Here is a 23,051-nt window from a genome sequence, read left to right as displayed (position 1 = left end):
GCTAGGCATTCTCTCTTATAGTAGGTGAAATAGTTTTCCTATAGAGAAGAAAAGCTAAATGGCTGACAGCACTGATATTGAACATTAAATATCGTATGTACTAAAAAAAACTAACCCGTAAAATTAGAAGGACTAAGGAAAAATATATTTGCTGGTTACATATAATGGTAATAGAAAGCTAGTAATTAAATATAATTCTCATTAGAATTACAATGTAGCCTTTGAATATTCTATTAAATAAATGAATTCAATTAGTTTCATTTTCAAATTAGCTTTATTTTATCACATTTGATTGGCCCAGTCCATTAGACAAAAAGACATATTGACTAAATACAACATAATTTCTATAACCTGAGGGGACTCGCGCATCATTACCTGATTGCTTGCTGACTTGGCTGTTGATTGGTTTCATGACTTCGAAGCTCCCCTCCTATGACAATTCTTCCTCCTCTAAGGACTTCCTCATTGCTGATTCTTCATCCTGCTCTAATAGCTCTGTCTCTTCCATAAACTTCCTTTCCTGGGATGACCTTCTGTCATATGTTGTTCTTTGTACATAGTCTCCATCTAAAAGCAGCCCCTGCGTCTGTGACATGCTCTGCTCCGGGAATTCAGAGGCCTCCAGTGACTCTGTCACTGCTCCAGGACCACCAGGCTCATCCTCTGGTTCTGGAGACCGATGTGTTTCTTCCTTATGCTCATACATATACAGTCTCTTTTCAACCACTTCACGGATCAACACTGAAAAGTTAAGTGTCCAGACATCATTATGATTTTCATATTATGGTATATTTTAGGAGTTATAGTGCTGACTTATAGATGATTACAAAACCTTCACGAAGCCTCATCCCTTTCCTATGTCATAACCTTTTTTTTGAAGTCAGCATACTTAACTTCACACTTAATGCATTAAATATAAATTATACTGTTTTAACAGAATATCATTTATGAAGTAAAGACAGAAGATATTAATAGATATCAAATTATAAAAGAGCCAAAAATAATATTGAGGGTAAAAATTTGCACTTCTATTAATATAATTGATATACTAAAAGTTTAAGTATTAGAACTGTGAAATTAATCTTTCAATTATTCAATTTATTCTTTCTACTAAAAATTTTAGAGATGAATTTTTGGATAAAATAACTTACTGTCAAGCACTGTTCTTCCCACCATGCTATATTCCATGGTTTTTTCAACTTCATTCATTAGCCATGGAAGAAATCCTATCTCAATATCTGTAATAAAAGAATTCATTGATTTTTATGTATCGTCAGAGGAATAATGTGCTTTTCTCCTAATGTAATAGACTCATCAACATTAGTTTCTTAATATAAAATGTTAAGTAGACTCATACAGCATAACTTGCCATATTCCTTATATATGTTCTGGTCAGTTTCCTTTCTGTTGCATAAGTGATTTTTTTTTTGAGAGAGTCTCACTCTGTTGCCCAGGCTGGAGTGCAGTGGCACGATCTCCACTTACTGCAACCTCCGCTTCCCGGGTTCAAGTGATTCCTCTGCCTCAGCCTTCTGAGTAGCTGGGACTATAGGCGCACGCCACTACGCTTGGCTAATTTTTGTATTTTTAGTAGAGACGGGGTTTCACCATGTTGGCCAGGATGGTCTCAATCTCCTGACCTCGTGACCCACTCGCCTTGGCCTCCCAAAGTGCTAGGATTACAGGTGTGAGCCACCGCACCTGTCCCAATATTTTAAGAACTATGAGGCCTTCCTTGGAGTCAAGGCATTTGGAGTTTCCTTCGTAGGTGCAATCTGAGATGGATCAGGGAGGCAGGGGGAGGATGTGGGTTTGGGAGAACTCCAATCCAAATGCAATGCAAATCTGGAATTGAGCAATGCCAGTAAAAGAAAGTCTCCACCTGAAGGCCAGGGCCTAATGGAAGGAAGCTGATCAGACTCAGAGAACGCAGGTGAGAGGGCATTTGAGGAGGCAGCCATCTAGAAATAGGTCAGAAACTAGGTGTTTCCATCAGTATTAAGTTTGTTCAAACTGAAATCCACTGTGTAAGCATTTTAAAAATATGATCTATTACAATATACATTTTAAAGTTTCAAAACAGCATTTTTTGGGGCAGGCATCTAATTTTATTTTTCAATAGGAAGAAATGGAGAGTGTGATAGAATATTATATTCACTACTATAAATAATTTCAATCTCAGGTATGAATTTCATTTGCAAGCTTTTATATGATCTATAACTTACTTTTTTGGCAATCAGTGATAGAAAAAAGGCTACTTGTCTCTCTGGCTAACAGAGTCCAAGCTAGAGCCCAGGACAGCAGGATGGTAGCCGAGAATGAACACTGGACTTGGAGTCTGAGTTCCAAGTCAGTTTGAGGCCTAATATTTCCACTGCCTGAGGAGTTGGGAGTAAGGCATTCAACTTCTCTGAGCTTCAGTTTCTATTTCCGAAAAAATGGGAATTCTATCTGACCTGCCTATCCTACAGGGTTATTGCGAGTATCAAATGATATCACCTATGAAAAATACTATGTATGTTAATAACATTTGTCTGTGATCTCACCTCTTTGTATTAAATTGAATATGTAATCAGTGAAAATTAACATTACTAACATGTGTCCCAAAATACTACTGCCCAACAAAATAGGACCTCTACACCAAGCACGGTGGATGTACGTGCTTTTCACCCTGAGGAAGGTGGGTGGTGGTGAGGACATGCAACTCTTCCTTTCCACTGGCTGAGCAGCTAGGACCGCGGACTTTGAGGGGATACAGACAGACAGCTATCAGGCTATTGGTTCCCTAATGGCAGAGACCAGGGATCCTTCCTTTTCTCCAATACCAAACATTGCCTGGAACAGGGTAAGAGCCTAATTAAACGAATAAATGACCTTGATAGTTGCCCTCAAAGGGTTTTTGATTGGAATAAGTCAACTGAGAAAAAGTTAATAACAACTACTTACGCATACATAGGACTTTACAGTTTACACGTTTCATATATCTTATGACTTAACTCCTAAATAATCCTCATTTCAGGTTGGGCACAGTGGCTCACGCCTATAATCCCAGCCCTTTGGGAGGCCAAGGCAAGCGGATCACTTGAGGTCAGGACCAGCCTGGTCAACATGGCGAAACCCCGTCTCTACTGAAAAACACAAAAATTAGCTGGGCGTGGTAGGAGGTGCCTGTAATCCCAGCTACTCGGGAGGCCGAGGCAGGAAGAATTGCTTGAACTTGGGAGGTGGACGTTGCAGTGAGCCAAGATCGCGCCACTGTACTCCAGCCTCGGCAAAAGAGTGAGAATCCGTCTCAAAAAAAAAAAAAATCCTCATTTCACACATGGAGAAACTGGAGGTCATCAAGCTAGCTAATGATAAAGCTGCAACCCAAACTCAAATTTTCAATACCAAGTCCATATGTCTTTCTACTATACAAATGTTGCTTCTCAATAAACAAACACTAATATCCTTAAATCAAGATCTTCAAAATACACATCTCATTAACAACTGTACTTACTTTAAACAACTAAAATTGACTTTGTATCAGAAATAAAGATTCCAATTCAAAATAAAAATGGACATAACATAAATTTGAACCATTAAGAGGATGCTTATTACAACAGAATTAATCTAACAAAAATATCTACAAACCTCTTTCAATGGGATCATAAAAGTAGCCACTATCCCTGAGGCTGCCAAAAACAGACGGGAGAAGGTCAGCCAGGTAACGCTGTGCAAATGCTCGGGCGGCGATTTTTTGTGATGTCTCATTGTGCTTGTGCACTATTTCCCACTGCTGTTTCTTACGCCGTTCCTGCCAAAACAACATAGGTGGTTATTTAGCTCTTATGCCCTCCCCAAGTACTGAATCTAGTGAAGTTAATAAGTAGAAGAATCCAGACTTATCAAAAAATGGGCAGTGAGGTGTCTATCTATTAAAGGTCCATATTTTTCATCAAAATTTTAACAAATTTCAACAGCTAGTGGGTACTGAATTCAGGAAGTTATAAAAGATGGAATTTAAGGTAAAAACCTCACTATTCATTTCAAGTAAAATAATTTCAAGACATACATGCTTGACAGTATAGATGGTAGCAAAAAGATAATCACCACTATATGTACTTTAAAATAATATTATCATGAAATATTACTGGTAAGAAAAATTACCAGTGGGCCAGTGAATGAGTTCATTTGTAACAATTCCCTGAATTTGTAAAGCTGAATGTTTCTGAAGATTATGAAAACCTCTTATTTTTTGCTGTTGCTTCCTTTAGACCATGTAATATTTATAAAGCTGATGAATCCTGTTCTCTACTCTCACGTGGAAGTGGGAGCATTAATATATTTTCTAATTAAATCTATATTTAAACTCTAAACAAATATAAGTCTAGGTGATTCCTGTATCCAGTTTTCCATAATATATTTCCAAATAGTGAATAAACAAATATTTTTTGATAAAGATTTCATGACTCATTTCAACAAAGTTTATTTTGCCACAATTCATTTTATATTTGTAAATAAAATCTTACTTTTGCACAATCCTTATTGTAAGCCCTATGCTCTTTACACAACTAAGTATTCATCTTGGAATTAAAGTCCATTTGATAGGTATTGAGTAGGATTTCCCAACAATTACGCTATTTTTCATAGCATAGTAAGTTAGGCCCCTTGGGAATTTTTTCTGAACTGTTTCAGGTATTAAGATACTACTTTATAATTGTTCATCAGCATACAACAAAGGCTGACAGTTATTGCCAGAACCAGAAAGACTATCTATTCTAGTGCTTCCTAACTGTAGGCTACCGGCACATTTAAAAAAACTGGATTGTAAACCTTTCCTTATTGAAGATTCTAAAAATCCTGAATCTGAAAAATATTCTATAAGAACCCAAATTAGTCTGGTGTGTCACTAAGGGTATAAAGAAGGGCCTGGTCACCGAGAAAAAGAATCAGAATTCTATCCAGATGCCCTGCTTCTTACCCACAGTCTCTCTCCAATACACTCACTTTTTCCTTCCTTCCATCTTTCTGCCACTAACTTACGGCAAACCAACATATGTCTTTCTTTCTTTAGCACTGCTGATGTTTAAGAGTCTTCAACTGGGACACATGTAACCTAGGAACTTTTACTTTATTTAGAAACTTTTGGAAACTCACTTTAGGTATATTTATGTAAGCTGGAGTTTAAAAGATGGAATTCAGTCCACGAAAGATCTCTGATCTATAGAAGAGACCTGAGCAAAAATATTATAGATCTTTTTCTAATATATTCCCAAAGATCTTTAGTTTTATGATATATTATCACATGTAATTTTGAACATAATATGCTAACTAGCCAAAAGACTGCCTAAGAAAGAAAAATACAATTATATATACTTTTTCTTCTCGGTGTCGCCTCTCTTGCTCTTCAAGTCGTTGAACTTCAGCACGTTCACTATTCCGTAGTTCTTCATACTCACGCTGACTGGCCCGCAGGTTAGCCAGCTCTTCTTCTTCCATTACTTCCAGAAGAGACTGCTCAATTATCTTCCCCACCAAAACTTCTAACACTGGTTTAACTTCAAGATCAAAGTCAAAGAGCTTAAACATACAAAATAAAGCAAACTTAAAATTTTAATTACGAATCAAATGCTCAACAAAAATATAATGAATAGCAATAACAAGATATTATTTATTAAGTGTCTCCTGTGTGCCAGACACTGTGCTGGTGCTTTATTTATGGTTCCTAATCCTCAAAATCAACAACATTTTGTTTACAGGCAAAAATCTGTTAAGTCAAAGTTATGAAAAAAATGTATGCATTCATCAAAATGAACCCTGACACTGAAGAGGAATATCCTTGTCTGTCTTATTCTTTGCCTTCTCTGTTTGATTTTTATTTATTTATTTATTTATTTATTTATTTATTAATTTATTTATTATTATTTTTTTTTTGAGACGCAGTCTTGCTCTGTCGCCCAGGCTGGAGTGCAGTGGCCGGATCTCGGCTCACTGCAAGCTCCGCCTCCCGGGTTCACGCCATTCTCCTGCCTCAGCCTCCCAAGTAGCTGGGACTACAGGCGCCCGCCACCTCACCCGGCTAGTTTTTTTTTGTATTTTTTAGTAGAGACGGGGTTTCACCATGTTAGCCAGGATGGTCTCGATCTCCTGACCTTGTCATCCGCCCGTCTCAGCCTCCCAAAGTGCTGGGATTACAGGCTTGAGCCACCGCACCTGGCCGTTGTTTTTATTTATTTTTAAATAACAGTTTGATGAACGAACAAATAAGAATAATAGATATTTTGGTGATTCATTGCTAGGATTTCTAGGCAAATATAACTTTCAGATAGCTTCTGAAGATTTATTTTATTTCCCAATTTCAATGACAGTTCTTTCAAGTTCCCACAAGTGTTAAAACTCATTTAGGTCATTATGAACATAATCATTGCCTTCTCTTCTTCAATTTCATAAACAGGCCCATTTATGCATTCCACACTGATAGAAAAATGTAATTATTAAAATTTTTTTAAAATGAGAGAGTATCTTTACAAAAGTTATATAATCCACAAGCAACTAATTGTGGAATCTTTTATACCAGGGATATTATTTTTCCTTATTTAGTACAAATCTATCTTATATACATACATTAAGCAAGCATATAAACAAACAAAAATCAAATGTGGAAATATTCTAAAAATATTTTAAATGATTTTGTTTTTAATTGGCAAAGAAATCAGAACATGGTATTTCAAAACATTTCTGAGTACTATATGATAAAACCATTATAGATAATATCTGGAAAGAAATTCAAGAAGTAGAATCTGATTGTGAAGTGGCTCTTGTTCATATTAAGCATTATCTACACCTAACTTTACCTCATTTATAAAGATTATAGAGGGAACCCACAGGATATACTGTACCTCTCCTTCTAGTATCTGGGTGGCCACATCTTTGCCAGTTTTGGCAGGAATAAAGAGTGGTGTTGGTGGTCTGTCCAAAAATGCATCTGTTTGGCATTCCATATCAACTTCTATTATGCGATCAGCAATTTCTTCAAGGTATAATTCTAAGAAGAATCATCATATACATTGAGTTTAAAATTCTGGTCTAAGGCCAGGCACAGTAGTTTATGCCCATAATCCCAGCACTTTAGGAGGCCGAGGAGGGTGCATTACTTGAGGCCAGGAGTTTGAGACCAGCCTGTCCAACATGGCGAAACCCCATCTCTACAAAAAATACAAAAATTAGCTGGGTGTGGTGGTGCATGCCTGTGGTCCCAGTCACTTGGGAGGCTGAGGTGGGAGAATTGCTTGAACCTGGGAGGTGGAGGTTGCAGTGATCCAAGATCGTGTCACCGTACTGCAGCCTGGGCAACACAATGAGACTCTGTCTCTAAGACAAAAAGTTCTGGTCTATTTCAAGCATATATGCGTATTTGAAATTTTAGCTCTTTCAAAACATATTTAAATGAATCAGAAAATAAGTATTAGAATAAAAGTGTTCAAATATGGGGCTTACTTCACATACTGAACTAAGAGTTTTTAAATATTTGGAAGACCATAGATAGAGTTAGTCAGGCTAGAACATTTACTGAATGTCTAGAAAGCACTGAGCTTTGTATTTGAAAATGGAACTGAAGAAGAACATGAGACCATAGATGTGTATAAGATGCAGAGTACAACAGTGGATAAAAAGTCAGTAATACACATATATATATTTGCGTCCTAAGATAGTAAACATATAAAGATTTGAAAATTCCTGGATATTTAAAAAAATCATGTACCAAGTCACCAGGTTATTTGATGTTCCCTCTCACTACAGATTATAAACAGATGTATGAAAACAAATTTCATGTTAGGAGTAATTTATATGAGGCAAGGGTAATGTGGTATCAAGCAAAGAACATGAGCACTAGAGTCAGATGTTGGGCACAGGACTTGGCCAAGTCATGTCCTCTCTGGGCCTCAGTTTCTTCATCTGGAAAATGGGCTATAACTACCTGTCACACAGAATCTTTGTAATAATGAAGGAAATACACAGATAAAGGACCTGGTTCAGTCTCTGAGGAAATATCCAAAAAAAGCTGGCTGCTATCATATCACTTAATATTCTGATGGTATAAAGAAACATGAAAACTTAGCTCTTTGGCTAATGACAGCCATACACACATTCTAGACTTGGCGTAAAGGCAAGTGTTAAAGCATAGAATGGTCCCTTTTGCCTTTACCATGCAGAAATAATCCTGATGGATCCACTCACCATCTTGGAAGGGTACAAAGTGAACCTTAAGTAGTGACAGTGGTCCAAGGAAAACACCAAGCACTGTCTGATGACCAAGATTCTGTCAACAATACAGCTAGACCCTATAGGACCAGGTAAACCTCTACAGCTGAGGAGAGCAAGACAAGCACGCAAATCCTGACATCTGCCTCAGGGCTGCCTGTGTGGCCCTGGGGAATGTGCACAGTGACAGAACTGGAGGACAGAGGAGGCTGGTGTGAGAGGCAGATGACTCAGATGGGAGTGGGTTTATTCCTCTCAAAAGACAAAATGACAAAGTAGAATTATATTGCTCTCCTTTCCTATAAGTCCTAATGAAAAGAATAGTGATTCATGTTGGGCTACGAGAAAGAATCCCAGTTTGAGAACAGAATATGTGGAAAAGGGCTCCTAAGACAGAATTTGTTTGGTCACAAAATTCTTTTATTTATTTATTTGTTGCCCAGGCTGAGTGCAGTGATGTGATCATAGCTTACTGCAGCCTTGAAATCCTGGGCACATATAATCCTCCTGCCTTAGCCTACTGGGTAGTTGGAATTACAGGCATATACCACCATGCTCGACCAATTTTAAAATGTTTTTGTGGAGATGGGGTCTTGGTATGTTGCCCTGGCTGGTCTCGAACCCCTGGGCTCAAGTGATCCTCCTGCCTTGCCTCCCAAAGTGCTGGGATTACAGATGTGAGCCACTACGCTTGGCCAAAATTCTTTTTTTTGTTTGTTTTTTGAACCCCATCCCACACTTCCAGTCATATCCACTAAGATAATAGTATACAGTCTATGTATTTCTTTCTCTCTCTCTCTTTTTTTTTTTTTTTGAGATGGACTTTAGCTCCTGTCGCCCAGGCTGGAGTGCAACGGTGCGATCTCGGCTCACTGCAACCTCCACCTCCTGGATTCAAGTGATTCTCCTGCCTCAGCCTCCCAAGTAGCTGGGATTACAGGTAACTGCCACCATGCCCAGCTAATTTTTTATATTTTTAGTAGATACGGGGTATTTCACCACATTGGCCAGGCTGGTTTCAAACTCCTGACCTCAGGCGATCTGCCCACCTCAGTCTCCCCAAGTGCTGGGATTACAGGTGTAAGCCAGCACACCCAACCTAGTCTATGTATTTCTTTAATAAATGAACTTCCCTACCATGTTACTGGGGAAGTATCAGCACAGGAGAGGCATAAATAATACAAAGGCCAAACACAAATGAACTGACAGACAACTGAGTAAACCAAGAGGACACAATGCCAAGGGCACAGTCACACACCTGTTTGCACATCGACATGCTTTCTGCCTTCCACAGGTTCAGGTGTTTGTGGTCTGAGCTGCTCTTGGGCTTGTTTTCTGGCAAGAGCCCTCTTCTTAGCCTCCCGTTGTCTCTGAAGCTCTAGAGAATCAGGCTGTCCGAGCTAACAGTGATAGAAAATACTTCTAGAATTTAGAAAATATTTATTAAAGCATACAAGAACTGCCATTCCAAAAGCAATTCCTGGGTAGTATAAAGGCATTTATCATAATGTTTCCTGATTATCAGTAACTTCATTAAAATTGCATTAGTACTTTGTCAGATAATTACAAAGATGTTTGACAAAGCATAAAAGTAACTTCAAAGTATGGCTGTTAACTGGAATACATGGGTGCACAATCCTATCTATATATTTACAAAAATAATAAAAACATTTCCTTTTTAATTCATTTGTTGACCTGCTGATCATTCAGGAGCATGCTGTTTAATTTCCATGTATTTTTGTAGCTTCCAAGGTTCCTCTTATTATTGATTTCTAGTTTTACTTCATTGTGATCAGCAAAGATACTTGATAGAATTTCTACTTTTTTGAATTTGTGCAGACATGTTTTGTGGCCTAAGATATGGTCTATTCTGAAGAATGATCCATGTGCTGAAGAAAAAAATGTGTACTCTGCAGAGGATGGATAAAATGTTCTATAGATATCAGTTAGTCCTAATAGGTCTAGTGTGAAGTTTAACACCAATTTTCTTTTCTTTCTTTCTCTTTTTTTTCCTTTCTGTTTGGATTATCTATTCATTACTGAGAATGGGTTGTTGAAATCTCCTACTATTATTGCATTGCTGTCTATTTCTCCCTTTAGATCCATTCATGTTTGCTTCACATAATTGGGAGCTCTGGTGTTGGGTGCATATTTATCATTGTTACATCCTCTGGCTGAACGGATCACTTTATGATTACAGAGTGACTATGTTTCTTTCTACAGTCTTTGATTTGTAGTTTATCTGATGTAAGTATACTCATGTTCTTTTTTGGTTTCTAGTTGCATGGAAAATCTTTTTCCATCCCTTTACTTTCAGTCTATGTGTGTCTCTGTAGGTGAAGTGGGTTTCTTGTAGGAGCATACAGTTGGGTCTCGTTTCTTTATCCAATCAGCTATTCTATGCCTTTTAATTGGAGAACCAAGTCCTCTTACATTCAGTGTTGTTATTGATAAAGCAAGGACTTCCTACTACCATTTTGTTGCTTATTTTCTGGTTGTTTTGTTCCTTCTTTGTTGTCTGTCTTTGTGTTAAGTGACTTTATCTGGTAGTATATTTTAGTTTGTTGCTTTTAATTTTTGGTGACTCCACTACAGATTTTTGCATTGTGGTTACCATGAGGCTTACAAAAAACATAGATATAGCAAGTTGTTTGCAGAGATGACAACTTATCTTAGATCACAAAGAACAGAAGCAAAGAAAAATTATTCTACACTTTAACTCCATTCCCCCACATACTAACTTTCAGTTGCCTCATTGCACTTTTTTTTTTTTTTTTTTGAGACCAAGTCTGCACTGTCGCCCAGGCTGGAGTGCAGTGGTGTGATTACCTACCTCTTAACAGGTTGCTGCAGCTATTACTGTTTTTGATAGTTGTCTTTTGGGCCTCATAGTAGAATTATGAGTGGATTGCATACTACAGTTATAGTATGAGAGTATTCTAGGTTTGTCTATGTACTTAATTTAACCAGTAAGTTTCATACCTTCAAATGTTTTCTTTTGGCATATTAGTGGTTTTTGTTGTTGTTGTTCAGGCTGAAGAATTTCCTTTAACGTTTCTTGTAAGATGAGCGTGGTGGTGCTGAATTTGCTCAGCTCTTATTTGTCTAGGAAAGACTATGTCTCCTTCATATTTGAGGGATAATTTTGTGGATACAATATTCTTAGATAATTTTTTTTCTTTCAGCACTTTGAAAATGTCACCCCAGTCCCTCCTGGTCATCTCACTCCCTCCTGGCCTGTACAATTTCCATTGAGAAGTCAGCTGCCAGATGGATTGGAGATGCTTCATGTATGTTATTTGCTTCTTTTCTCTTGCTGCTTTTGGGATTCCTTTTTTGTCCTTGACCTTTGAGAGCTTGATTATTCTATGGGGTATTATTTGGGGTGAAAGAGTTTGGTATTCTCTGACCTTCCTGTACCTGGATATCTATCTCTTTCTCAAGTTTTGGAAAGTTTTCTGTTAGTATTTCTTAAAACAAGCTTCCTACTCCTTACTCTTACTCAATTCCCTCTTGAACACAGGTAATTCTTAGCTTTGATCTTTTGGGGTAATTTTCTATATCTTGTAAGCAGTCTTTGTTTTTTTCTCATTCTTTTCTCTCCTCAGACTGTTTATTTTCAAATAGTCTGTCTTTGTCTTCATGTTCACTGATTCTTTCCTCTGCTTGATTCATTCTGTTGTTGAAAGCCTCTAATACATTTTTCAGTTCAACAAATGTATTACTCAGCTCCAAGATTTCTGCTTGATTTTAAAAAATTATTTCAATTTCCTTGTTAAATTTCTGTAACAAATTTCTAAATTGCTTTTCTGTGTTATCTTAGATGTCACCAAATTTCCTTAAGACTGCTATTTTGAATTTTTGGTCAGAGAGCTCACATCCTGCCATCTCATTAGTGCCAGTTACTGATTCCTTGCTTTGTCCCTTCAGGTAGGTAGGTTGTGGTTCCTCATTTGCTGTTGTTTCATGTGGATGTATGTCTATGTCTCTGCACTGAAGGGTTATTTAGTCCAGTCTTCTCTGTCTGGCTTGTTTTTGCTTTTTATTGGATATATTTTCTTAGAAACCCCCCCTTTTTTTTTCCCCTTTTTTGAGACAGAGTCTCACTCTGTCACCCTGGCTGGAGTGCACTGGTGTGATCTTGGCTCACTGCAACCTCTGCCTCCTGGGTTCAAGCAATTCTCCTGACTCAGCCTCTCAAGTAGCTGGGATTACAGATACCTGCCACCACATCTGGCTAAATTTTGTATTTTTAGTAGACATGGGGTTTCATCATATTGGTCAGGTTGGTTTCGAACTAACGACCTCAAGCGATCTGCCTGCCTCGGCCTCCCAAAGTGCTGGGATTACAGGCATGAGACACTGCGCCCTGCCAGAGATCCTTTATCACTAGATTGCTGCCTCCTTTTTGGCTCTAGGTGGTGCCTTAAGGCCAGGTTCACCTGGCTCTAGTAAATGATCAGAGCACTGCCCATCCTGAATGGGGGAAGTCCCAAAGGGGATACACTGGTAGTGGGACTGGCTAGGGGTCTATGCCCAGGGGACCGGTACAATGTTATCTCCTACAGTGTGGTGCTGCTGAACAGCCATGCTCATTTGGTGTTTCCTTTGATGAGTTATACAGCGGAGTGTCCAGGGCTGGGGATGGTAGTCTCACCTCCCCATTTTGTCTTTGGCTGTACTCAGGGGTATTTCTCTCTTCAGGAACTCATGATGCTTCTTGTGGGTTGAATTTCCTGCCAGGGAACCCAACACGGTAGGGAAACTAGTTGTCCACCTTGATCTTTTTCCAGTGCAGAAATCACAAGTCAGAGATAAATCCTTGTGATGGTTAATACTGAGTGTCAACTTGACTGGATTGAAGGATACCAAGTACAGATCCTAGGTGTGTCTCAGGGTGTTGCCAAAAGAGACTATCATCTGAGTCAGTAGGCTTGGAAAGGCAGACCCACCCTTAACCTGGGTGAGCACAATCTAATCAGCTGCCAGAGTGGCTAGAATACAAGCAGGCAGAAAAATGTGAAAAGAGAGACTGGCCTAGCCTCCCAGCCTACATGTTTCTCCTGTGCTGGATGCTTCCTGCCCTCGATCATTGAACTCCAAGTTCTTCAGTTTTGGAACCTGGACTAGCTCTCCTTGCTCCTCAGCCTGCAGATGGCCTATTACGGGACCTTGTGATTGTGTGAGTTAATACTTAATAAATTCTACTGCATATATATATATCTGTTCCATTAGTTCTGTCCCTCTAGAGAACGCTAATACAATCCTCCACATCCTTAGTGCCAGGCAGACTAGAAGGAGAGATACTGCAGACATGAACGTCTGATTCTCCTACCACTTTCTTGGAGCTTTTTCACTTTTCTGTAGCCCTGGGAAGTGCCTCCTCCTTCTACTTGACCTCTAGAATATTGCTGGTGGTAATCTCGGCACTGTATATTTGTTCTTGATTTTCTTTTGCAGGGGGAGTGAAGCCAGCCTGCTTCTATGCTGCCGTTTTGGAACTCCTGAAAAATATTTTCACTGGATTAGAATTAGAGCTTGATAGTTCTTTCCTTTAAGGACTTGGAAAATATTGTGCCACTTTCTTGTCTCCATGTTTTAGGTAAGAAATCCACTGCCATTTAAATCATTGTTCTCCTTTAGCTAATGCGTAATTTCTTTCTGGCTGATTTCAAAATGTTTTGTTTTTAATTTTCAAAAGTTTGATCTCGATTTGTCTCGGGTAGATTTCTCTGGGTTTATCCTCTTTGGGGGAGTCACTTGGTTTCTTGGATCTGTAGGCCTTTTGCCTACAGATTCAAGATTTCCATCTCCTAGTTTTCCTCCTCTCCTTCTAGGATTCCAACAACATGAATATAAATCTTTGTGATTGTTCTTCAGCTCTCTCAGGCTTTTTATTTATTTATTTGGTCTATTTTCTCTCTGTTCAGCTGGATAACTTCCATTCTTCATTGATTTTTCTTCAAGTTCATTGATTGTTTCCTATATCATTTCCAATGAACTACTGAGTCCATCCAGTGAGTTTTTTATTTTAGTTATTGTATTTTTCAGTTCTATAAGTTTCCATTTGGTTCACTTTATCTTCTATTTCTTTGCTAAGATTTTTTTTTTTTGTTTCAAGAGTGTCTACAATTGTCCACTTTTCATTGAAACATGTTTGTTGCTTTAAAATCCTTGTCAGGTAATTCCCACATCTGAGTCATCTTGGTTTTGTCATTTCTTGATTGTCTTTTCTTGTGCAAGTTGTGACTGTCCTGACTCTTGTATGATAAGTGATTTTGGTTTGTATCCTGGCTATTTTGGGTATTATATTTGAAGACTTTGGATCCTATTTAATTTTTCAGTAGAAAGTCACCCTTTTTGTTTAGTGAACAAGCCTGTGTGGGGTTAGAAGTTCAACTTCCTGCTGGGCCCCACTGTCACCACCTCAACAAAAGCAGAGGGTCAACCTGTACCAACACATAGGTGCCAGGTGGGGGTGGTAGTTCAGCTCCTTTCTAGGCTCTGTTGACACTGGTGGTGGTGTCTGGGGAGTGCAGCATTGACTAGTACTGCCTCATACCACCTTGTTACTGCCAGATAGGACTGCAATTCAGCTACCTACTGGATTTGCTGGCACCACCCCAGAAAGAGTGGGGCACTGACTTGTGCCATCTCCTACTACCTCACTGGTACTGGGTGAAAGTCCAGCTTCCTGCTCCACCCTTGTTGATACCACCTCAGTGGGAGAAGCAGGGAATCCCTGGAGGTTCTAATGCAAGAGATCCAGGATAGGGTTGAAGCGTATATACATACATACATACATATATATATATATGTTTAATAAGTTAACCATTGCTTCAGACTAATAGATGTTCCCCAACTTATGTGGTTTATGACTTTTCAGCTTTATGATGATACAAAAGTATCCACAGAGAATGTACTTTGAATACTCATACAACCATTCTATTTTTCACTTTAATATTTAATAAATTATATGAGATATTCAACACTTTATTATAAAATAGACTTTGTGTTAGATGATTTTTCCCAACTGTAGGCTAATGTAAGTATTCTGAGCACTTTTTTTTTTTTGAGACAGGGTCTCGTTCCAGGAACATACCTTAGGTGGATTCTTCACATGCCTCATTTGACATTCAACAACATTGGATTTGAATGTTATTATTCATCTTTAACTTCTTTTTAATCACTTATTTCTTGATACTCCCTGCCTCAGACTCCGATTCAGGCACACTGAGCTTCCCTCAATTCCTTAACATTCTAGGTTGTGTTTTTTTGTTTTTGTTTTTTGAGACAGGGTTTCCCTCTGTCACCCAGGCTGGAGTGCAGTGGTGTGATCACAGCTCACTGCAGCCTTGTCCTCCGGAGCTCAATCAATCCTTCTGCCTCAGCCTCCCAAGTAGTTGGGACTGCAGGTGCGTGCCACCATGCCCAGCTAATTTTTGTGGGTTTTTTTTTTTTTTTGTAGAGACAGGGTTTCACCACTTTGCCCAGGCTGGTCTCAAGCACCTTGGCTCAAGTGATCTGCCCACCTTGGCCTCCCAAAGTGCTGGGATTACAGGCGTGAGCCACCATACCTGGCCTCTGAGCATATTTAAGGTAGGCTATGCTATGCTATGCTATGGTGTGTTTGGCAGGTTTGGTGTTTTAAATTCATTTTTAATGTTCAGTGAGTTTATTGGGACATAACCTCATCCTAAGTAGAGGAGCATCTCTATCACCATCTTGTATTAGGCACTTATATGTCATATACAGCTTAGAGATTCACCTGTATTTCATTTCTGTGCCAAGAACTCACCACCCTTAATATCATACCATGTCTTACTCATCTCTGTATCCTAGGTACCCATAACAGGACCTGAAAGTCAATAAATATCTGTTGAGTGAATTAAAGCAGCAGAATTCAGACTTTTTGATTAAATAATGATAATTGTATTAGAGTATGAGATAATCTAAACAAACCTAGATGCAATCAACAAGGGCTACTCAAAATGTGGGCCTCTGGCTAGTGTGTCTATAAACTATTTGAACTGGTCTGTAACAATTTAAGTATAGAAATTGAGAGTAAAAGTCTAGAAATGTTTAGAATGGCAGAGTTCTGTTGAATCTAATGAAAAATTGGGGCTTTTTTTTTTAGTTAATTCTTTTTTTGTGGTAAAATACACATAATGTAAAATTTATCACCTTAACCATTTTTAAGTATAAAATTCAGTGGTATTAATCACATTCACATTGTTCTATCACTGTCACCATCCTCTATCTCCGGAACTCTTTTCCCCTTGCAAAACCGAAACTCTACACTCATTAAACAGTAACTCCTTCCCTGGCCCCCTCATCCCCCAGCTCCTGGAAACTCACTGGGCTTCCATTTGTATGTCTTTTTTAAAACTTCATTTTTATAGTAATTCATCTTTATTTTATGAATGTTTTAGTCTGCAATGGATTAGAAATTAACACAAAGAAACTGATCCTTCCCCACAGATAATGTGAGAACAGTGTTAGACTATTCAAACTTAACTTACCAGTGGCCCTGTCTGGAGTGCGTAAGTGTTGCCTCGAATTACCCTTCTGTCATACATTATGTTTCCATAACGCATAGGTTCTTCATCTCTGTAAAACAGAAAATCCTGTAAAACCATTTTAATAGAGTATTGGTATCTATGAAGTACCTCATTTTCAATAGGATTTAGACTAAAATAAATATATTTTAAGAAAATAAATTTCTGTTTCAGTGTGGTCCATAAAATAAGGAGGTAAATGGATACAATTTATGTAATGCTTACTATATGCCAGGTCCTTCATGTACATTATTTATTTATTATTCACAATAAGCTGCCAAGGTGGGAATTATGATTCCTTTTTCAGAAGGGGAAACAGACTCTGGAATCTGCCCAAGGTCACCTTGCTAGTAAGTGGCAGGGCTAGATTTAGATTGTAAATCTGTATGACTTTAGTAAATATGAAAATGGCCCACCTGAAAAGGGGCCTTCTTTAAAGGACTGAAAAAAGCTTGATTCAAAGATTGAAAAGTTACAGTAATAAAAAAAATGAGGCTTAAAAATTAAGTCCATTTTCTAATTGTTCTTTAAACCCAAACGTATTTTTTTTTTTTTTTTTTTTGAGTCGGAGTCTCGCCCTGTCGCCCAGGCTGGAGTGCAGTCTCCGCCTCCCGGGTTCACGCCATTCTCCTGCCTCAGCCTCCCGAGTAGCTGGGACTACAGGCACCCACCATCTCGCCCGGCTATTTTTTTGTATTTTTTAGTGGAGGCGGGGTTTCACCATGTTAGCCAGGATGGTCTCGATCTCCTGACCTCGTGATCCACCCGTCTTGGCCTCCCAAAGTGCTGGGATTACAGGCTTGAGCCACCGCGCCTGGCCCCCAAACGTATTTTTTAAAGTTATTGTTTAAAATGTTAATAAAATTTTTCAGCCTGGCCAACATGGTGAAACATCATCTCTACTAAAAATACAAAATTAGCCAGACCTGGTGGCCTGCACCTGTAATCCCAGCTGCTCCGGTGCCTGAGGCATGAGAATGGTTTCAGCCCAGGAGGCAGAGGTTGCCGTGAGCTGAGATCAGGCTACTGAACTCCAGCCTGGGAGACAGAGAGACTTTGTCTCAAAAAATAAATAGATAAATAAATAAAATAAAATATTAATTTCAGGGATCAGAATGATTGCTAGTAAAAAATACAAAAACACAGTTGATATTTTCATTCAAAGTTATTTAAATGGTATATTGTTTATAGCTAAGAAACTAAACATTGCCCTATACCAACAACAGTATTCTATGGGAAATGATTCTGAGTGGGGTATAAGTTGCTTTTTTGTCATATATTGAAGCCACAATTGAACATTCTAACATGTTTCATTGCTTGTATTAATTGATCTCTGGGCAGTGTTAGGCCCAGTTGGCCACTCCTTCACTGAAGCATTCTCTTTCCTAGGCCTCTGTGTTACCACCATAATCTTCTGATTGTTTTTCTACTACTTCTCTAATGCCTTTTTCTTAGCCTTTGTTTGTAGTTCCTCCCATACTGGAGGATTTCCTCCAGGCTCAGCCTTCTCTTGTCCTTAGTCGACCTCATCCATTTTCAAGACTTCAATTATAATCCATATACCTAAAACTCCCAATTTTTATTTAGCCAAGAACTCTTCTCTCAACTCTAGGCATATCCAGTTGCCCAACGACATCTCACTATGTTATCTGGAAGGCAACCTCAAAATGGAACTAATTATTACTCTCCCATTCCAACTCATTACTTCTTCAGTGTTTCCTATTTGATTAGATGGTACTACTAACCACGTAGTTGCCTTAAAATAACACATTTATTCTCAGAATCTGCAGTTCAGATGTCCAAAAGGGGTGTCAACAGGGCTGCACTCCTCCTGGAGGTCCTAGGGAGAATGTTTCTTTGCCTTTTCCAGGCTCTAGCGACTGCCCTCATTCCCTGGCTTGTGGTCGCCTTCCAGTCAGCATTTGTGTGATTCTGACCTTTGCTTCTAATGACACATCTCCTTCTATGACTCAGACTCCTATGCCTTCTTCTTTCACGTTTTTTTTTTTTTTGAGATGGAGTCTCGCTCTGTCACCCAGGTTAGAATGCAGTGGCATGATCTCGGCTCACTGCAAGCTTCACTTCCCGGGTTCACACCATTCTCCTGCCTCAGCCTCGGTTGTACCTGGGACTACAGGAGCCCGCCACCATGCCCAGCTAATTTTTTTTTTTTTGTATTTTTTTTAGTAGAGACTGGGTTTCACCACGTTAGCCAGGATGGTCTCGATCTCCTGACCTCGTGATCCGCCCGCCTCGGCCTCCCAAAGTGCTGGAATTCCAGGCGTGAGCCACCGCACCCAGCCTTCCTTCACTTTTAAGACTCCATTGTGATTCTACTGGGTCCACCTGGATAAGCCAGGCTAATTTCCCATCTCAGGATCTCCCATCTCAAGATCCTTAATGTAATCACATCTCAAAGTCCATTTTACCACATAGCATGTTCACAGGTTCTGGGGACGAGGAAGAGGACATCTTTGGGGAATCATTATTCTGCCCACTATAGTGATTTTAAACCTTATTTGATCTGAGTTTAAAAAAAAAATGTTCTAAGGTATATTCTAAGGTTTTAATTCATTTGCATTAAAATGTTATTTTATTAGAAGGGCTATACATCCTTTACCAAAGGATTTGTAAAATGAGGATGTCATTATCACAATTGTCTTTTGACACATGCCTAAAGGTGAATTTAATGGTGTTTATGATCACCCAACTACCAAGAAATACATAAAAGATGTATTACATTCTCTTGTTTGTAAATGAGAAGACTAGTATTCAAATGTTCTCTTTCAGCTTTATAATCCTATGAAAAGGTGGAAGTTCTTGACTCACATTAGACTTGTGTTAAATTTCTAGACCCTTTCAAAGGAAAAATCAGATACTCCCATTTCTGTATAACTGACTTCTCACACCTAAGTAAAACTTTACAGCTTTCCAATTAAGTTTCATTTTCTGGTTTCAGCCCAGTTATATATATCCAATCAAGATAATCTGGAATCTTGACTCCCTTCAATCATAAGTTAGTTATCCATTCCAGCCATGAAAAACTGAAGATTTATCCAGTTCAACGTGAAATTTTGAACAGGAAACAACTAAAGGGCACTCTAGCATAGAGACAGATTGACACAAAAGCATACTCTTTTTGGATATGGTCATCTAGTTACTCACCAGCAAGTACTGAAAGTACTAAAAGTACTGCTGTGGTTTGGATGTGGTTTGTCACCCCACTAAAACTCACATGGAAATTTAATTTCCAATATGGCAGTGTTGGGAAGAGGGGCCTAGTGGGAGGTGTTTGGATCATGGGTGGATCCCTCATGAATAGCTTGGCACCAGTTCTTGCAGTAGTGAGGCAGCTCTTACTCTCAAGAGACTGGATTAAGTTCTCACAGGACTAGTTCCCAAGACAGCGGGTTGTTACAAAATGAGGTACTTCCTCCTGTTTGGCCACTTCCCACGTATCTGCTTCCCCTTTGACCTTCTCCATCATGTTATGATACAATAAGAAAAGTCCTCACTAGAAGGCAAGCAGATGCCAGCACCATGCTCTTGTACTTCTCAGTCTGCAGAGCTGTGAGCTAAATACATCTCTTTATAGACTATCCAGTTTCAGATACTCTGTTAAAGCAACATAAAAGGGATTAAGACAAGTACTCTCCTGAACACTTTTTTTTTCCTGACATAGAGTTTCGCTTTGTTGCCCAGGCTGGAGTGCAGTGGCGTGATCTTGGCTCACTGCAACCTCTGCCTTTGGGTTTAAGAGATCCTCCTGCCTCAGCCTCCGAAGTACCTGAGATTACAGGCACATGCCACCATGCCCAGCTACTCTCCTGAACACTTAAAAAATATTTTATTCATAAAGGTATCAGAGGAGAATATTATCCTTACCCATAAGCAAATTATGGATAAAATATTAATATTTTATCCATTAGGATATCAATGATTATGATTTGTAAGATACTACTTTCTCAAAATTGAGATTTTTCTGTCTTGTGCATTACTCAGATATACTAAGCAACTAATCAACAGATTACTTCAATATACTAATCAACTATCAAAAAAGTTGTTCCTAATGAACCATCCTTGATTCTTGTTTCTAATTTGTTGGTCTGATTGGATAGTAATGATTTGTAAGCAACTACTTAAAGGCACCAGAAAGTGTTTTTGGAAGGATTAGAAAATTTTAAAATTGAATCCTTTTCTAACATAAATGACCACTCTTCAGATTTAAATTTTCTATTTTAGTTTTCTCACAGTGATAGACATCTCTTACAAAAGAATGTCAGAACAAGATAATTATGAATTTAGAAACAGTGTTTGAAACAAGCATCAATAATTACACTGTTGATATTCAATCATCAATTCGACAATTTGTATTAAGTGCTTACTATGTACCAGGCATTGTACTAGGTGAACAAAAGATGCAAATGTTCCTGCATCCATGGAACTTGCATTCCTGTAAAGGTCTGCTGAATTCAACATTTGAGGCTTATGGAAATAATTTTAGAGAACCGTTTAACTTTAAGAGAACTTTAAGAGCTTATGTATATTTTTTTCTTTCCTATGTATGTTTGAATATTTGCAACTGTTCATCGATGTAAAAACACAATCTGCCGGCCAGGCGCAGTGACTCACGCTTGTAATCCCAGCACTTTGGGAGGCCGAGGTGGGTGGATCACTTGAGGCCAAGAGTTTGAGACCAGCCTGGTCAACGTGGCAAAATCCTGTCTCTACTAAAAACACAAAAATTAGCCGGGCGTGGTGATGGGCGCCTGTAGTCCCAGCTACTTGGGAGGCTAAGGCAGGAGAATCGTTTGAACCCTGGGCCAGGGGCGCGGGGGCGCGGCGGAGGTTGCAGTGAGCGGAGATCGCGTCATTGCGGTCCAGCCTGGGCGATAAGAGCGAAACTCCGTCTCAAAACAACCACCACCACCACCACCAGCACCACAAAAAACCAATACGTGGTCCTGCATGGAAGAATAATCTTACTCCTGCTCAAAGCCTGCAGAAGAGATTTACTCGGCTCCCATTTTGGATATGCTATTGTTGGATTATCCTTGCACCGCAGTTCCCTCATCTGCATAATGGAGTTATAAAACCAACTTCACAGCACTGTGGATTAAGTAAGAAAACGTATTTGAATGCCCCCAGTAAGGTGCTCAGCACGTAGCTGGCCCTCAATACACACTGGTACAATTCAAACTTTGTGAAATGAGCCGATTCGTGTACCTGGTAAGGACCACGGCAGCAACTCAGTATCACTAAAAGTTAGCTGGTGCCCAATCCATGCCCCTTCCTGCTTCACTCCTCCACACCACGGGAGATTCCTTAGGGCAGAACTTTTATTTCGGCAGAGTGCAGCCAAGGGAAGACAGCATATAAGTAGCTTTTGCCAGGGCGAAGGGGTCAGACCCCGGCCCGGGGATGGGGTGCAAGTATGGACCACACAGGGGCTGGCCTGGTCACTCACGGCTGCGTCAGGCTGTCCCGGTAACGGCTGCGCTGGCAGGGCAGTGCTCGGGGCCGGCTGGTGTAGGTGTAGGTGCTCGGGGCCCGAGAGGTGCCATCAGTCAGCGCCGAAGTCATGTCCGGGGGCAGACTGCCTCGCTTTCTGTGGAGCTTGGCTTTCACGCAGGTAGGCGCTAAGGTGTCGTGGGACCCGGAGAGATGTAAGTAGTGCCAAGGGCAAGGATTCCCCGACGCGAGGAGAAGCGACAACAAGGGAAGCGGGCGGGACGGGAGGTTACCAGCGTAGGAGGTGGGAGCTACACTGGGCTCGCTCCCAGCACCACAGAGACCAGCTGCAGCGGCCGCATCGGTTGCCCAGCAACCCGGGGTTCTGAGCTGGAACTCCCGCCACTTCCGGCCCGCGGGTTTCCGGGGAAGGACTGCGGCGCAAGGCTCTTCCGGCTCTTGACTCCGCCCAGCCGCGCCCCCCGGGTAGGTGCGCCTGCGCTTTGGGAGGCTCCTGACTAGGGAGGCGGCCTTGGCTGACTTGACCGTCTTCCTTGAGGCCTGCGGGGTAATGGTGGCTGTCCTGAGCCCCGCTCTGGGATGTGGTTTTGCAGGGCTGGTGTTGGCGCCATTCTCGCCCACGTGCTCCTGCTCTTCCAGGGCGTCCTTGGCTGTTTCTCCTGCCGCGGCGCCGCAGCGCTCCCAGGCCGCCCCCGCGATGACAAACCTCTGGCAGCCAGGCTCCCAGCTCTGTTACGTGCCCGGGGAGGGAAGGGCTTCCTGATGTCTCCCGGCACC

The 23,051-nt window shown here is 40.1% G+C and overlaps 1 protein-coding gene and 1 long non-coding RNA gene across 3 annotated transcripts in view; one reads left to right on the top strand and one right to left on the bottom strand.

The window, feature by feature from the left end:
- Nucleotides 1–255: 255 nt before the first annotated feature.
- Nucleotides 256–23,028, bottom strand: LOC105492031 (radial spoke head 3). Of its 2 annotated transcripts, none has more exons than XM_011758864.3 (8): nucleotides 22,270–23,028; nucleotides 16,767–16,854; nucleotides 9,503–9,644; nucleotides 6,882–7,027; nucleotides 5,359–5,562; nucleotides 3,634–3,796; nucleotides 1,152–1,238; nucleotides 256–741 (listed from the first exon to the last, which is right to left on the bottom strand). In XM_011758864.3, exons 1-8 carry the CDS (start codon nucleotides 22,383–22,385, stop codon nucleotides 431–433), a joined length of 1,257 nt encoding a protein of 418 aa, XP_011757166.1. In that variant the 5' UTR covers nucleotides 22,386–23,028; the 3' UTR covers nucleotides 256–430. The 2 variants fall into 2 exon arrangements, with proteins under 2 accessions (XP_011757166.1, XP_011757168.1); XM_011758866.3 differs by lacking the exon at nucleotides 22,270–23,028 and adding an exon at nucleotides 22,029–22,239.
- The window catches only part of LOC139363275 (uncharacterized), a 44,489-nt gene continuing 44,187 nt past the window's right edge, over nucleotides 22,750–23,051 (top strand). The window contains exon 1 of the long non-coding RNA XR_011623282.1: nucleotides 22,750–22,821. This is a non-coding gene — a long non-coding RNA (uncharacterized lncRNA). The remainder of the gene's footprint in view (nucleotides 22,822–23,051) is intronic.

This window comes from Macaca nemestrina, chromosome 5 (assembly GCF_043159975.1).
Source record: "Macaca nemestrina isolate mMacNem1 chromosome 5, mMacNem.hap1, whole genome shotgun sequence".
In the NCBI taxonomy this organism is placed as follows: Eukaryota; Metazoa; Chordata; class Mammalia; order Primates; family Cercopithecidae; genus Macaca; species Macaca nemestrina.
Note: the sequence above shows the minus strand (reverse complement) of the source record. Positions and strands in the feature narration are given on the sequence as shown.

Coding starts and splice junctions, on each gene's coding strand:
- LOC105492031 (XM_011758864.3), bottom strand. CDS start 22,385: ATGACTTCGGCGCTGACTGATGGCACCTCTCGGGCCCCGAGCACCTAC. Junction 7,028..9,502: donor GCATGTCGATGTGCAAACAG/GTGTGTGACTGT, acceptor GATTCTTCTTAG/AATTATACCTTGAAGAAATT. Junction 742..1,151: donor GGGAAGAACAGTGCTTGACA/GTAAGTTATTTT, acceptor TTAACTTTTCAG/TGTTGATCCGTGAAGTGGTT.